General features: G+C 46.9%; 1 protein-coding gene across 1 annotated transcript in view; it reads right to left on the reverse strand.

Annotated features, from left to right (window-relative positions):
• The window catches only part of itgav (integrin, alpha V), a 59194-nt gene that overhangs the window by 31820 nt on the left and 12374 nt on the right, over positions 1–15000 (reverse strand). The window contains exons 3-5 of the mRNA XM_056428955.1: positions 8081–8172; positions 7376–7490; positions 7233–7294 (exon numbers count right to left, since the gene is read on the reverse strand). Coding sequence (XP_056284930.1) covers positions 7233–7294; positions 7376–7490; positions 8081–8172 — 269 coding nt within the window. The remainder of the gene's footprint in view (positions 1–7232; positions 7295–7375; positions 7491–8080; positions 8173–15000) is intronic.

Below are 15000 nucleotides of genomic sequence, written 5' to 3' on the forward strand. Positions count from 1 at the left end.
TTAGTAAATGTAAAGGTAACAGGAGGGTTAAACAGAGCATTTTTCTCTTGTTTGTCAACCATTAACTCCACCATGATACAATCTAAAGGCCTCTAGTCTTCCTCTAGCAGCTGCTGAGGCAAACTGACTGTGTGGGTTTTCTTCATGAACTGGGCCGTGATGAAAGGGACGGCGGGGACACCACTGCAAAGCTGAAACCTCACCGGCCCGGACAGGTGGACAGATTGACAAGTGACTTTTTTTGCTCGCTCCCGATGCGCAGACGGAGCTCTGTGGCGCGCGAGACGGAGATCGATAAGTGTTAACGCAACGCAAAGAGACAGAAATGACATGCTGCTGTGGAGATACGATCAACAACAGACGTTTAGTTTAATAAAAGAACAAAGACGTGCTCTAGAGAACATGTCGGGGCGGGCCAATCTCTTTAATGTCATGCGATCTACCGACACGCCGCGATCGACTGGCAGGTCGCGATCGACGTGTTGAGACCCTGATCTACAGGAAGTAAAAGTAACAAGGTTTCCGGAGGTGAACCTGCGGAAGGATCATTACCGATGAACAGACCGTCTGCATGAGAGCGGACAGAGTTCAGATTGAAGTGGTGGATTGGAAGCTCATTTTGCAAGTGACTTTCTTTCGTCCCGATGTGCGCGCACACGCCGGCATCCGAGCTCTGCGGCGCGAGGCGGAGATCGGAGTCGTGTTAACGCGACACTAGAGACAGAATGACACGCTGCTGGAGGCGACCTACAGGCATGGAAGCTCATTCTGCGCATGCGTTAAATGCGTTAAAAAAAAAAAACTAGTTAAACCTGGAATTGAATTAACTGAGTTAACGCGTTATTTTTCACAGCACTAATGTATAGTAATAGTACATATATTTGGGAGTTGTTCCTGGTCCGATGTGAGGTTTTGGGGCAGGGATGTCTATGTGTTCAGATTGTAAAGCACTCCGAGACAAATTTGTAAAATTGGGCTATACAAATAAACTGAATTGAATTGAATATATATATATATATGTTTAGTAATAGTACATATATATATTTATTTCTTTAGTAATAGTACATAGTTATATGTATAGTAATAGTACATATATATTTATATGTATAGTAATAGTACATACATATATAGTACATATATATGTATAGTAATAGTACATATATATATATATATATAGTAATAGTACATATATATGTATAGTAATAGTACATATATATTTATATGAATAGTAATAGTACATATATGTATAGTAATAGTACATATATTTGGGAGTTGTTCCTGGTCCGATGTGAGGTTTTGGGGCAGGGATGTCTATGTGTTCAGATTGTAAAGCACTCCGAGACAAATTTGTAAAATTGGGCTATACAAATAAACTGAATTGAATATATATATATATATATATATGTATAGTAATAGTACACATATATATATATATATTTATATGTATAGTAAAAGTACATATATATATATATTTATATGTATAGTAAAAGTACACATATATATATATATTTATATGTATAGTACATATATAATATTAAAGGAGCCAAAGAGACGAACAACGTCTAATCAGAGCCAGAGGAGTGTGTGTGTGTAGTTGTGTGTGTGTTGACTCAACAGGAAACAATAATTAAGTGAACACACCCCTAGAAGAGCAAACATGTGTGTGACTGAGTCAGAATACAGTCTGTATGTCACACCCTGTACACACACAACTACACACACACACCCTGTACACACACAACTACACACACACCGACACTGACACACACACCCTGTACACACACAACTACACACACACCGACACTGACACACACACCCTGTACACACAACTACACACACACGACACTGACACACACACCTGTACACACACAACTACACACACGACACTGACACACCCTGTACACACACAACTACACACACACCGACACTGACACACACACCCTGTACACACACAACTACACACACAACGACACTGACACACACACCCTGTACACACAACTACACACACAACGACACTGACACACACACACCCTGTACACACACAACTACACACCGACACTGACACACACACCCTGTACACACACAACTACACACACAACGACACTGACACACACACCCTGTACACACACAACTACACACACAACGACACTGACACACACACCCTGTACACACAACTACACACAACGACACTGACACACACACCTGTACACACACAACTACACACACAACGACACTGACACACACACCCTGTACACACACAACTACACACACAACGACACTGACACACACACCCTGTACACACACAACTACACACACACCGACACTGACACACACACAACTACACACACAACGACACTGACACACACACCCTGTACACACACAACTACACACACACCGACACTGACACACACAACTACACACAACGACACTGACACACACACCCTGTACACACACAACTACACACACACCGACACTGACACACACACCCTGTACACACACAACTACACACACAACGACACTGACACACACACCCTGTACACACACAACTACACACACAACGACACTGACACACACACCCTGTACACACACAACTACACACACAACGACACTGACACACACACCCTGTACACACACACACACACACACACACACACCCTGTACACACACAACTACACACACAACGACACTGACACACACACAACTACACACACAACTACACACACAACGACACTGACACACACACCCTGTACACACACAACTACACACACACCGACACTGACACACACACCCTGTACACACACAACTACACACACAACGACACTGACACACACACCCTGTACACACACAACTACACACACACCGACACTGACACACACACCCTGTACACACACAACTACACACAACGACACTGACACACACACACCCTGTACACACACAACTACACACACACTGACACACACACCCTGTACACACACAACTACACACACAACGACACTGACACACACACACCCTGTACACACACAACTACACACACAACGACACTGACACACACACAACTACACACACAACGACACTGACACACACACCCTGTACACACACAACTACACACACACCGACACTGACACACACACCCTGTACACACACACACACACAACGACACTGTCACACACACACCCTGTACACACACAACTACACACACACAACTACACACACACACCCTGTACACACACAACTACACACACACACGACACTGACACACCCTGTACACACACACTACACACACCGACACTGACACACACACACCTGTACACACACAACTACACACACACACGACACTGACACACACACCCTGTACACACAACTACACACACACAACTACACACACACCCTGTACACACACAACTACACACACAACGACACTGACACACACACCCTGTACACACAACTACACACACAACGACACTGACACACACACCTGTACACACACAACTACACACACACGACACTGACACACACACCCTGTACACACAACTACACACAACGACACTGACACACACCCTGTACACACACAACTACACACACACGACACTGACACACACACCCTGTACACACACAACTACACACACACGACACTGACACACACACCCTGTACACACACAACTACACACACACGACACTGACACACCTGTACACACACTGTACACACACACACTGACACACACACACTGTACACACACTACACACACACTGTACACACACTGTACACACACACACTGTACACACACACACTGTACACACACACACACACACACACACACACCCTGTACACACACAACTACACACGCTGACACTGACACACACACAACTACACACACAACGACACTGACACACACACCCTGTACACACACAACTACACACACAACGACACTGACACACACACACCCTGTACACACACAACTACACACACACACACACACACACACCCTGTACACACACACAACGACACTGACACACACACCCTGTACACACACAACTACACACACACCGACACTGACACACACACCCTGTACACACACAACTACACACACAACGACACTGACACACACACCCTGTACACACAACTACACACACACCGACACTGACACACACACCCTGTACACACACAACTACACACACAACGACACTGACACACACACCCTGTACACACACAACTACACACAACGACACTGACACACACACACCCTGTACACACACAACTACACACACAACGACACTGACACACACACACCCTGTACACACACACGACACACACACACCTGTACACACACAACACACACTGTGACACTGACACACACACCTGTACACACACACTACACACGACACTGACACACACACTGTACACACAACTACACACACAACGACACTGACACACACACCCTGTACACACACAACTACACACACACACACACACACACAACTGACACACACCCTGTACACACACACTACACACACACGACACTGACACACACACACACACGCACGCACACACACACACACCCTGTACACACACAACGACACTGACACACACACACCCTGTACACACAACTACACACACACAACGACACTGACACACACACCCTGTACACACACAACTACACACTGTGACACTGACACACACCCTGTACACACACAACGACACTGACACACACACCCTGTACACACACAACTACACACACAACGACACTGACACACACACCCTGTACACACACAACTACACACACACACTGACACACACACCTGTACACACACACACACACACACACTGACACACACACACCTGTACACACAAGCTACACACACACGACACTGACACACACACACCCTGTACACACAACTACACAACGACACTGACACACACACCCTGTACACACACAACTACACACACACTGACGCACACACCCTGTACACACACAACTACACACACAGCGACACTGACACACACCCTGTACACACAACTACACACACACTACACACACACACTGTACACACACAACTACACACACCGACACTGACACACACACCCTGTACACACACAACTACACACACAACGACACTGACACACACACACCCTGTACACACACAACTACACACACACCGACACTGACACACACACCCTGTACACACACAACTACACACACGACACTGACACACACACCCTGTACACACAACTACACACACACACACTGTACACACACCCTGTACACACACAACTACACACACACACCTGTACACAGTACAACACACACACACAGTTTGTCTGAAAACACAAAAACAGAAATAATTACTCAGTGTGTACTTCAGTAAAGTACTTGTACCACAGGGTGTGTACTTCAGTAAAGTACTTGTACCACAGGGTGTGTACTTCAGTAAAGTACTTCTACCACAGGGTGTGTACTTCAGTAAAGTACTTCCACCACAGGGTGTGTACTTCAGTAAAGTACTTGTACCACAGGGTGTGTACTTCAGTAAAGTACTTCTACCACAGGGTGTGTACTTCAGTAAAGTACTTCTACCACAGGGTGTGTACTTCAGTAAAGTACTTGTACCACAGGGTGTGTACTTCAGTAAAGTACTTGTACCACAGGGTGTGTACTTCAGTAAAGTACTTGTACCACAGGGTGTGTACTTCAGTAAAGTACTTCTACCACAGAGTGTGTACTTCAGTAAAGTACTTCCACCACAGGGTGTGTACTTCAGTAAAGTACTTCTACCACAGGGTGTGTACTTCAGTAAAGTACTTGTACCACAGGGTGTGTACTTCAGTAAAGTACTTGTACCACAGGGTGTGTACTTCAGTAAAGTACTTCTACCACAGGGTGTGTACTTCAGTAAAGTACTTGTACCACAGGGTGTACTTCAGTAAAGTACTTGTACCACAGGGTGTGTACTTCAGTAAAGTACTTCTACCACAGGGTGTGTACTTCAGTAAAGTACTTGTACCACAGGGTGTGTACTTCAGTAAAGTACTTCTACCACAGGGTGTGTACTTCAGTAAAGTACTTCTACCACAGGGTGTGTACTTCAGTAAAGCACTTGTACCACAGGTGTGTACTTCAGTAAAGTACTTGTACCACAGGGTGTGTACTTCAGTAAAGCACTTGTACCACAGGGTGTGTACTTCAGTAAAGTACTTCCACCACAGGGTGTGTACTTCAGTAAAGTACTTGTACCACAGGGTGTGTACTTCAGTAAAGTACTTGTACCACAGGGTGTGTACTTCAGTAAAGTACTTGTACCACAGGGTGTGTACTTCAGTAAAGTACTTCCACCACAGGGTGTGTACTTCAGTAAAGTACTTCTACCACAGGGTGTGTACTTCAGTAAAGTACTTCCACCACAGGGTGTGTACTTCAGTAAAGTACTTCCACCACAGGGTGTGTACTTCAGTAAAGTACTTGTACCACAGGGTGTGTACTTCAGTAAAGTACTTCCACCACAGGGTGTGTACTTCAGTAAAGTACTTGTACCACAGGGTGTGTACTTCAGTAAAGTACTTCCACCACAGGTGTGTACTTCAGTAAAGTACTTGTACCACAGGGTGTGTACTTCAGTAAAGTACTTCCACCACAGGGTGTGTACTTCAGTAAAGTACTTCTACTACAGGGTGTACTTCAGTAAAGTACTTGTACCACAGGGTGTGTACTTCAGTAAAGTACTTCCACCACAGGGTGTGTACTTCAGTAAAGTACTTCCACCACAGGGTGTGTACTTCAGTAAAGTACTTCTACCACAGGGTGTGTACTTCAGTAAAGTACTTGTACCACAGGGTGTGTACTTCAGTAAAGTACTTCTACCACAGGGTGTGTACTTCAGTAAAGTACTTGTACCACAGGGTGTGTACTTCAGTAAAGTACTTCCACCACAGGGTGTGTACTTCAGTAAAGTACTTCCACCACAGGGTGTGTACTTCAGTAAAGTACTTCCACCACAGGGTGTGTACTTCAGTAAAGTACTTCTACCACAGGGTGTACTTCAGTAAAGTACTTGTACCACAGGGTGTGTACTTCAGTAAAGTACTTCTACCACAGGGTGTGTACTTCAGTAAAGTACTTCTACCACAGGGTGTGTACTTCAGTAAAGTACTACCACAGGGTGTGTACTTCAGTAAAGTACTTCTACCACAGGGTGTGTACTTCAGTAAAGTACTACCACCACAGAGTGTGTACTAGTACCTTGAGGAAGTCCACGCTGAAGCCGGCTTGGCAGAAGCCCTGCCCCTCAGGGGAGTTGGCACCTGAGGAACACAACAGGTCACATGATCCACGGGGAAACGGGGTGATGCAATACTGTTGTTGTTGTTGTTGTTGGAACTGACTTGATCTGCAGGGCGAGTACTCCACCACCGTGCTGCCCTTCTTCAGGAAGCAGGTTCCCACCGGCTCTCGCTCAGAGACGCCGAAGGTCGACCACTGATACAGGGGAGCACAGGCCTGGATACAGGATCAATAATCAATAAGGTTATTGATACAGGGGAGCACAGGCCTGGATACAGGATCAATAATCAATAAGGTTATTGATACAGGGGAGCACAGGCCTGGATACAGGATCAATAATCAATAAGGTTATTGATACAGGGGAGCACAGGCCTGGATACAGGATCAATACTCAATAAGGTTATTGATACAGGGGAGCACAGGCCTGGATACAGGATCAATAATCAATAAGGTTATTGATACAGGGGAGCACAGGCCTGGATACAGGATCAATAATCTGTACAATTATGTGTACTCTGTGTGTACTGTGTGTACTCTGTGTGTACTATGTGTGTACTCTGTGTGTACTGTGTGTACTCTGTGTGTACTGTGTGTGTACTGTGTGTACTCTGTGTGTGCTCTGTGTGTACTCTGTGTACTCTGTGTGTACTCTGTGTACTCTGTGTGTACTGTGTGTACTCTGTGTGTACTCTGTGTACTGTGTATGTACTCTGTGTGTGCTCTGTGTACTCTGTGTGTACTCTGTGTGTACTCTGTGTGTACTCTGTGTGTACTCTGTGTGTACTCTGTGTACTCTGTGTACTCACCAGGATGTGTTCTCCGTCAGAGCGGACTGAAGCACCGAACCACTGCCTGGACTTGAACTCCATCGGATCTCCGTCAGCGTTCCTCCGGTCGTCTGAGGAAGAGGTTCATCTCTGAGGACCAGGACCACCCAGACCGCCTGGGACCAGGACCACTAGAACTCTATCCACACAGGCAGCCTCACGCTGCGTGGGGCCCCTAGTGGCCACAGATGGTAGTGTTCCTTCTCTCAGGCTGCAGAGAAGCCGGATCTGGTTCCAAGAAGAACCCTCTAGAACCAGACCTTCTTCTGTCTGGTGGTCTGTTTACTCATGGAGGTCTATAGAGGACCAGGACTACACTTGGACCGGTTCTGGACCAGTTAAATGTTCCTCCGTGTCCGTTTAATCAGAACAAGCCCTGAGAAGAGAGCTGGACTACATCTGCTCCCCAGTAGGAACATGTTGTACTGAAGAGACGCCCTCAGGACCCGAACCCTCTAGACCCGAGCCCTCCAGACCCGAGCCCTCCAGACCCGAGCCCTCCAGACCCGAGCCCTCCAGACCCGAACCCTCCAATTCAATTCAATTCAGTATAGCCCAATTTCACAAATTACAAATTTGTCTCGGAGTGCTTTACAATCTGTACACATAGACATCCCTGCCCCAAAACCTCACATCGGACCAGGAAAAACTCCCAAATAACCCTTCAGGGGGAGAAAAAAGGGAAGAAACCTGCAGGAGAGAACAGAGGAGGATCCCTCTCCAGGATGGACAGAACAATAGATGTAATGTGACCAGAAGGACAGATTAGAGTTAAAATACATTCAATGAATATGACAGAGTGTATGAATAGTTCATAGTAGGCATATTCCACGATGGAGACCTCCACCATCCATCAGGCAGATGGCGGTGGGGAGGAGGAGTGGGCGGAGTCTCAACAGTGGGCGGAGTCTCAACAGGACAGTGGCGTAGTCAGGAGCAGGAATTCCACGACCCAGACCTCGCTGATCCATCAGGCAGATAGGATCTATGCCGTCTCATAGGGTCCGATGACCCCATGAGGCGTGAAGTCAAGGACTCCGGGAGAAAGCAGAGTTAGTAACGTGTGATTGAGAGATGAAAATTCATCCTTAAGGAGAGAAAAGAGGAGATAGGTACTCAGTGCATCCTAAACGTCCCCCGGCAGCTATAAGCCTATAGCAGCATATCAAGGGGCTGGACCAGGTGAACCTGATTCAGCCCTAACTATAAGCTCTGTCAAAGAGGAAGGTCTTCAGTCTACTCTTAAACGAGGTGACTGTGTCTGCCTCCCGGACTGAAATTGGAAGCTGGTTCCATAAAGAGGAGCTTGATAACTAAAGGCTCTGGCTCCCATTCTACTTTTTAAGACTCTAGGAACTACAAGTAGTCCCGCATTTAGTGAGCGCAGCTCTCTAGTGGGGCAATATGGTACGACAAGCTCCTTAAGATATGATGGAGCATCACCAATCAAGGCTTTGTAGGTTAAGAAGAATTTTAAAAGTGATTCTTGATTTTACTGGGAGCCAGTGCAGAGCAGCTAGTGCAGGAGTGACGTGATCTCTTTTCTTAGTTTTAGTGAGAACACGAGCTGCAGCATTCTGGATCAACTGGAGGACCTAAGAGATTTAGAGCAGCCAGCTGATAATAAGGTGACCTAAGAGATTTATTAGAGCAGTCTGATAATAAGGAGTTGCAGTAATCCAGTCTAGAAAGTGACAACGTGAACCAATTTTTCTGCATCTTTTTGAGACAAGATGTGCCTGATTTTTGAAATATTACGTAGATGAAAGAATGCAGTCCTTGAGATTTGCTTTACGTGGGAGTTAAAGGACAAGTCCCGATCAAAGATAACGCCAAGGTTCTTTACAGTGGTGTTGGATGCCAGGGCAATGCCGTCTAGAGTCCACATCACCAGATAATTGATCTCTGAGGTGCTCAGGGCCGATTAAAATTACTTCGGTTTTGTCTGAGTTTAACATCAAGAAGTTGCAGGTCATCCATGTTTTTATGTCTTTAAGACATGCTTGAATTTTACCGAGTTGGTTGCTCTCCTCTGGTTTTATCGATAAATATAGTTGAGTATCATCTGCATAACAATGAAAGTTTATGGAGTGTTTCCTGATAATATTGCCCAAAGGAAGCATGTATAAAGTAAATAAAATTGGTCCAAGCACAGAACCGTGTGGAACTCCGTGACTAACGTTGGTGGTTATCGAGGCGTCATCGTTTACAAATACAAACTGAGATCGATCTGATAAATAGGATTTAAACCAAATTAGTGCCGTGCCTGAAATGCCAATCGACTGCTCCAGTCTCTGTAACAGGATGTCATGGTCAATGGTGTCGAATGCAGCACTAAGGTCTAACAAGACCAGGACAGAGAGGAGTCCTTTATCTGCTGCCATTAAGAGGTCATTTGTAATTTTCACCAGTGCCGTCTCGGTGCTGTGGTGTTTTCTAAATCCTGATTGAAATTTCTCAAATAAACTATTATGATGTAGAAAGTCGCACAACTGAGCCAGCTGGCCAGACCACCAAGATCTGCTGGATTAGAGGGAGGAGTCCCACGCTGGTCTGACACAACCAGGAGGACCATTTAAAACCACATTGAGGGTGTGGGGGGGTTAGGAAACCTTGTGGAGTCCTACGTCAGGTTGGGAAACACCACCACACGTTGTCTACTGGGTCAGAGGGACTGGGCTTCATGGTGGACTAGAGTCTACTGGGTCAGAGGGACTGGGCTTCATGGTGGACTAGAGTCTACTGGGTCAGAGGGACTGGGCTTCATGGTGGACTAGAGTCTACTGGGTCAGAGGGACTGGGCTTCATGGTGGACTAGAGTCTACTGGGTCAGAGGGACTGGGCTTCATGGTGGACTAGAGTCTACTGGGTCAGAGGGACTGGGCTTCATGGTGGACTAGAGTCTACTGGGTCAGAGGGACTGGGCTTCATGGTGGTCTAGAGTCTACTGAGTCAGAGGACTGGGCTTCATGGTGCACTAGTGTCTACTGGGTCAGAGGGACTGTGCTTCATGGTGGACTAGAGTCTACTGGGTCAGATGGACTGGGCTTCATGGTGGACTAGAGTCTACTGGGTCAGAGGGACTGGGCTTCATGGTGGACTAGAGTCTACTGGGTCAGAGGGACTGGGCTTCATGGTAGACTAGAGTCTACTGGGTCAGAGGGACTGGGCTTCATGGTGGACTAGAGTCTACTGGGTCAGAGGGACTGGGCTTCATGGTGGACTAGAGTCTACTGGGTCAGAGGGACTGGGCTTCATGGTGGACTAGAGTCTACTGGGTCAGAGGGACTGGGCTTCATGGTGGACTAGAGTCTACTGGGTCAGAGGGACTGGGCTTCATGGTGGACTAGAGTCTACTGGGTCAGAGGGACTGGGCTTCATGGTGGATCAGGATCCTGGTTCCCATGGAGAGGGGAGCTCCACCAGGCCCAGTGTTGGTGCCAGCTAGTTTGCATCTCAACAGGACTCTTTGTGTCTTTGTCTGGTCTGGGGGGGGGGGGGGGTACTGTGTTCACTGTAGGGAACGTAGTGGTGCACAGTCGGGAGGTTCCATGAGGTTCTGAGGGTCTCCTGACTCATGGTTTTCCTCCAGGTGATGATTAAATGTCACAACAACACTGAGTCACTGGTGAAGAGACGTGAGAGGCAGTCAGGTCTCTGGACTCCATGGGTTAGTTAGTTAGTTAGTTAGTTAGTGAGTTAGTTAGTGTTGAATCTCAAATACACAACGCTAACTAACGGAGACCCGGAACGTCGTGCTGGACCTGGGAGGGGAGGGGGCCACGGAGAACCAGAACCAGGACTGAGAGGGGCAGATTCTGAACATGCTGCAGTAAAATGAGGTTTTCTAAAGGAACCTGGTGCTCAGAGACACTACCACTTTAGTCCACAGGGGGCGCCAGAACCAACACTACCACTTTAGACTAGGGCTGCAACAACGAATCGATAAAATCGATAAAAATCGATTATTAATAGAGATGCACCGATCAGGTTTTTTGGTGCCGATCACCGATCACTGAAATCAGTATCTGCCGATCCGATAACACCGATCACCGATCACGGTGTCGATTGAAGCATTCTATTTATTGTGTAGCATTATTGCTATGAGGACTATGAGGAAATACATATATAAAGCAACTCAAACATTAAAGAAATTACAGATTTCTTTAAACATTTAGGACTTTTACTTTGAAAAATGTCCTAATTGATACATTAAAATTGTTTGATTGCTATTGTAGGGGATTTCAGATATGTATGGAACACATCTGCATCATTCATTTCCTGGAACTCTTGGGGAGATCTATATACAGGACTTTGTTTAACATACAAAAGTCTGACTTATTTTTATAAACTCTTCCTTGGTCCAGTAAAACTGTTTTAATGTTAGGATAATTTAAGCTAAATCTAAGAACTGGCCGGCAAGCTGATTGAGCTGGGACTGAACACCCCCCTGTGTGCTTGGATCCTGGACTTCCTGACCGCCAGGCCACAGGTGGTCAGGGTGGGCAGACACCTCCAAATCCCTCACCCTGAACACAGGATCCCCCCAGGGTTGCGTCCTCAGCCCCCTACTGTACTCCCTGTACACACATGACTGTGTGGCCAGGTTCAGCTCCAACACCATCATCAAGTTTGCGGATGACACAGTGGTGGTGGGCCTGATCTCCGACAACGACGAAGGCCTACCTGGAGGAAGTTGCTGATCTGTCACTCTGGTGCCAGGACAACAGCCTCATCATGAATGTCACCAAAACTAAGGAGCTGATTGTGGACTTTAGGAGGTACAACAACAGAGGACGTACTCACCACTGGGGATTAACAGGACTACTGTGGAGAGGGTGAGCGGGTATAAATACCTGGGAGTCCACATCACCGAGGATCTGACATGGTCAACAAACACAGACACTCTGGTGAGAAAGGCAAGGCAGCGCCTCTACCACCTCAGGCAGCTGAGGAAATTTAAAGTTTCCCAGAGGATCCTTCAGTCCTTCTACTCTGGAGCTGTAGAGGCGTCCTGACAGGAAGCATCACAGCCTGGTTTGGCAACTGCTCCGCTCAGGACAGGAAGGCTCTGCAGAGAGTAGTGCGTTCGGCTGAGCGCACTATTGGAACTACACTCCCACCCTGCAGGACTTGTACACCAGGAGGTGCAGAACCAGAGCCGGCAGGATCATGAAGGATCCTCACCACCCCAACAACAGACTGTTTCAGCTGCTGCGGTCAGGCAGGCGCCTCCGTAGTCACGCTGCAAGAACAGAGAGACTGAGACGGAGTTTCTTTCCTCAGGCCATCAGGACTGTGAACTCCGACCTCACCAGGACCCCCACATAGACCCACACAACTGCCCCTCTTAGGCACACACACACACACACACACACACACACACACACTTACTGTAAATATTGTGTTGTTTTTTATTTGTAAATAGTGTGTACTTGTTGCCCTTGCACATTCCTGCTGAGCATTGCCACTTTCATTTCACTGCACACCCTGTGTGTGTATGTGACAAATAAAACATCTTGAATCTTGAATCTTGAAGAAACGATCTCTAAAGATACAAAATCAGTTCATTGTTTACTTGTACATGTTAGTGTATGATTTGTCGACATCTTATTTTGAAAAACGGATGTTGTTTCACGTGGTTCTTTCCGCTAACTTTGCAAAACCGGATGTTGTCACTTAAATCCTTCCGCTAACTTTATCAAAACCCTGGAATGTGTTTACCGTGAGCATCAGTCTGTAGGGGCAGACATGTGAGAGTCGGCTGAGTCGACCCAGAGATTCAACTCGGGGGACGGGGACGCCGCTCGGTGGTGAGGATCCCCTCTGACCTCTGACCTCTCACTCTGAGGCCCTCGCCGGGCGCATCGTCTCCGTTGCGGTGCGCGGCGATTGAAACGTCTCTGATAGTTCTCGCAGATGTTACGTCATCTGATCGGCCGTTTTGAGAACGCCGATCAAAACCGATAATGGGAATATCGGCCGATATGGATCGGCGCCGATCAGATCGGTGCATCCCTAATTATTAAAATAGTTGGCAACGAATTTCATTATCGATTCGTTGTGTCGCGCGATTATTACAGCCCTCAATAAGTCGCGGAGTATAAACAAAGTTGAGTTGAGCGCAGAGCGGCGCAGGAGAAACCAGAGCGGAGCGGAGAGGACAGAACGCTGCGTTGTGAGAGCCAATCAGCGCTGAGCTGCTCCTCTGTTGATGAATCTAATTGGCTGCTGCTGCTCACGTGGCGCTGGATGCGGAAGTCATTCACGTAGTCGGAGACATTCACGGAGCTAAGTGCGCCTACGGGTGACGTCATGACCCCAGACACCAGGGCGCTACATGTCACCACGTGTGTGGCATTTCCACAAGAGGATAACGTAGAAAACGTGGTTATTTATTCCGTGGCGGATAGCGGAAAATATTTTTTCATGGAGAAAGGCAACGGAGATAAGCCACGCCCCCTCACCGTATGAGGCGTTTAACCCATAAATAGCCAACTCAGGAGAGTAAACCGCTGTCAGTCTGTTTGTGACGGTTCATCCACATGACCAATGAACAGGTTCATCCACATGACCAGTGAACAGGTTCATCCACATGACCAATGAACAGGTTCATCCTCATGAACAGGTTCATCACATGACCAATGAACAGGTTCATCCACATGACCAGTGAACAGGTTCATCCACATGACCAATGAACAGGTTCATCCTCATGACCAGTGAACAGGTTCATCCACATGACCAATGAACAGGTTCATCCACATGACCAATGAACAGGTTCATCCACATGACCAATGAACAGGTTCATCCACATGACCAGTGAACAGGTTCATCACATGACCAATGAACAGGTTCATCCACATGACCAGTGAACAGGTTCATCACATGACCAATGAACA

This window comes from Pseudoliparis swirei, chromosome 2 (assembly GCF_029220125.1).
Source record: "Pseudoliparis swirei isolate HS2019 ecotype Mariana Trench chromosome 2, NWPU_hadal_v1, whole genome shotgun sequence".
Taxonomy (NCBI): Eukaryota; Metazoa; Chordata; class Actinopteri; order Perciformes; family Liparidae; genus Pseudoliparis; species Pseudoliparis swirei.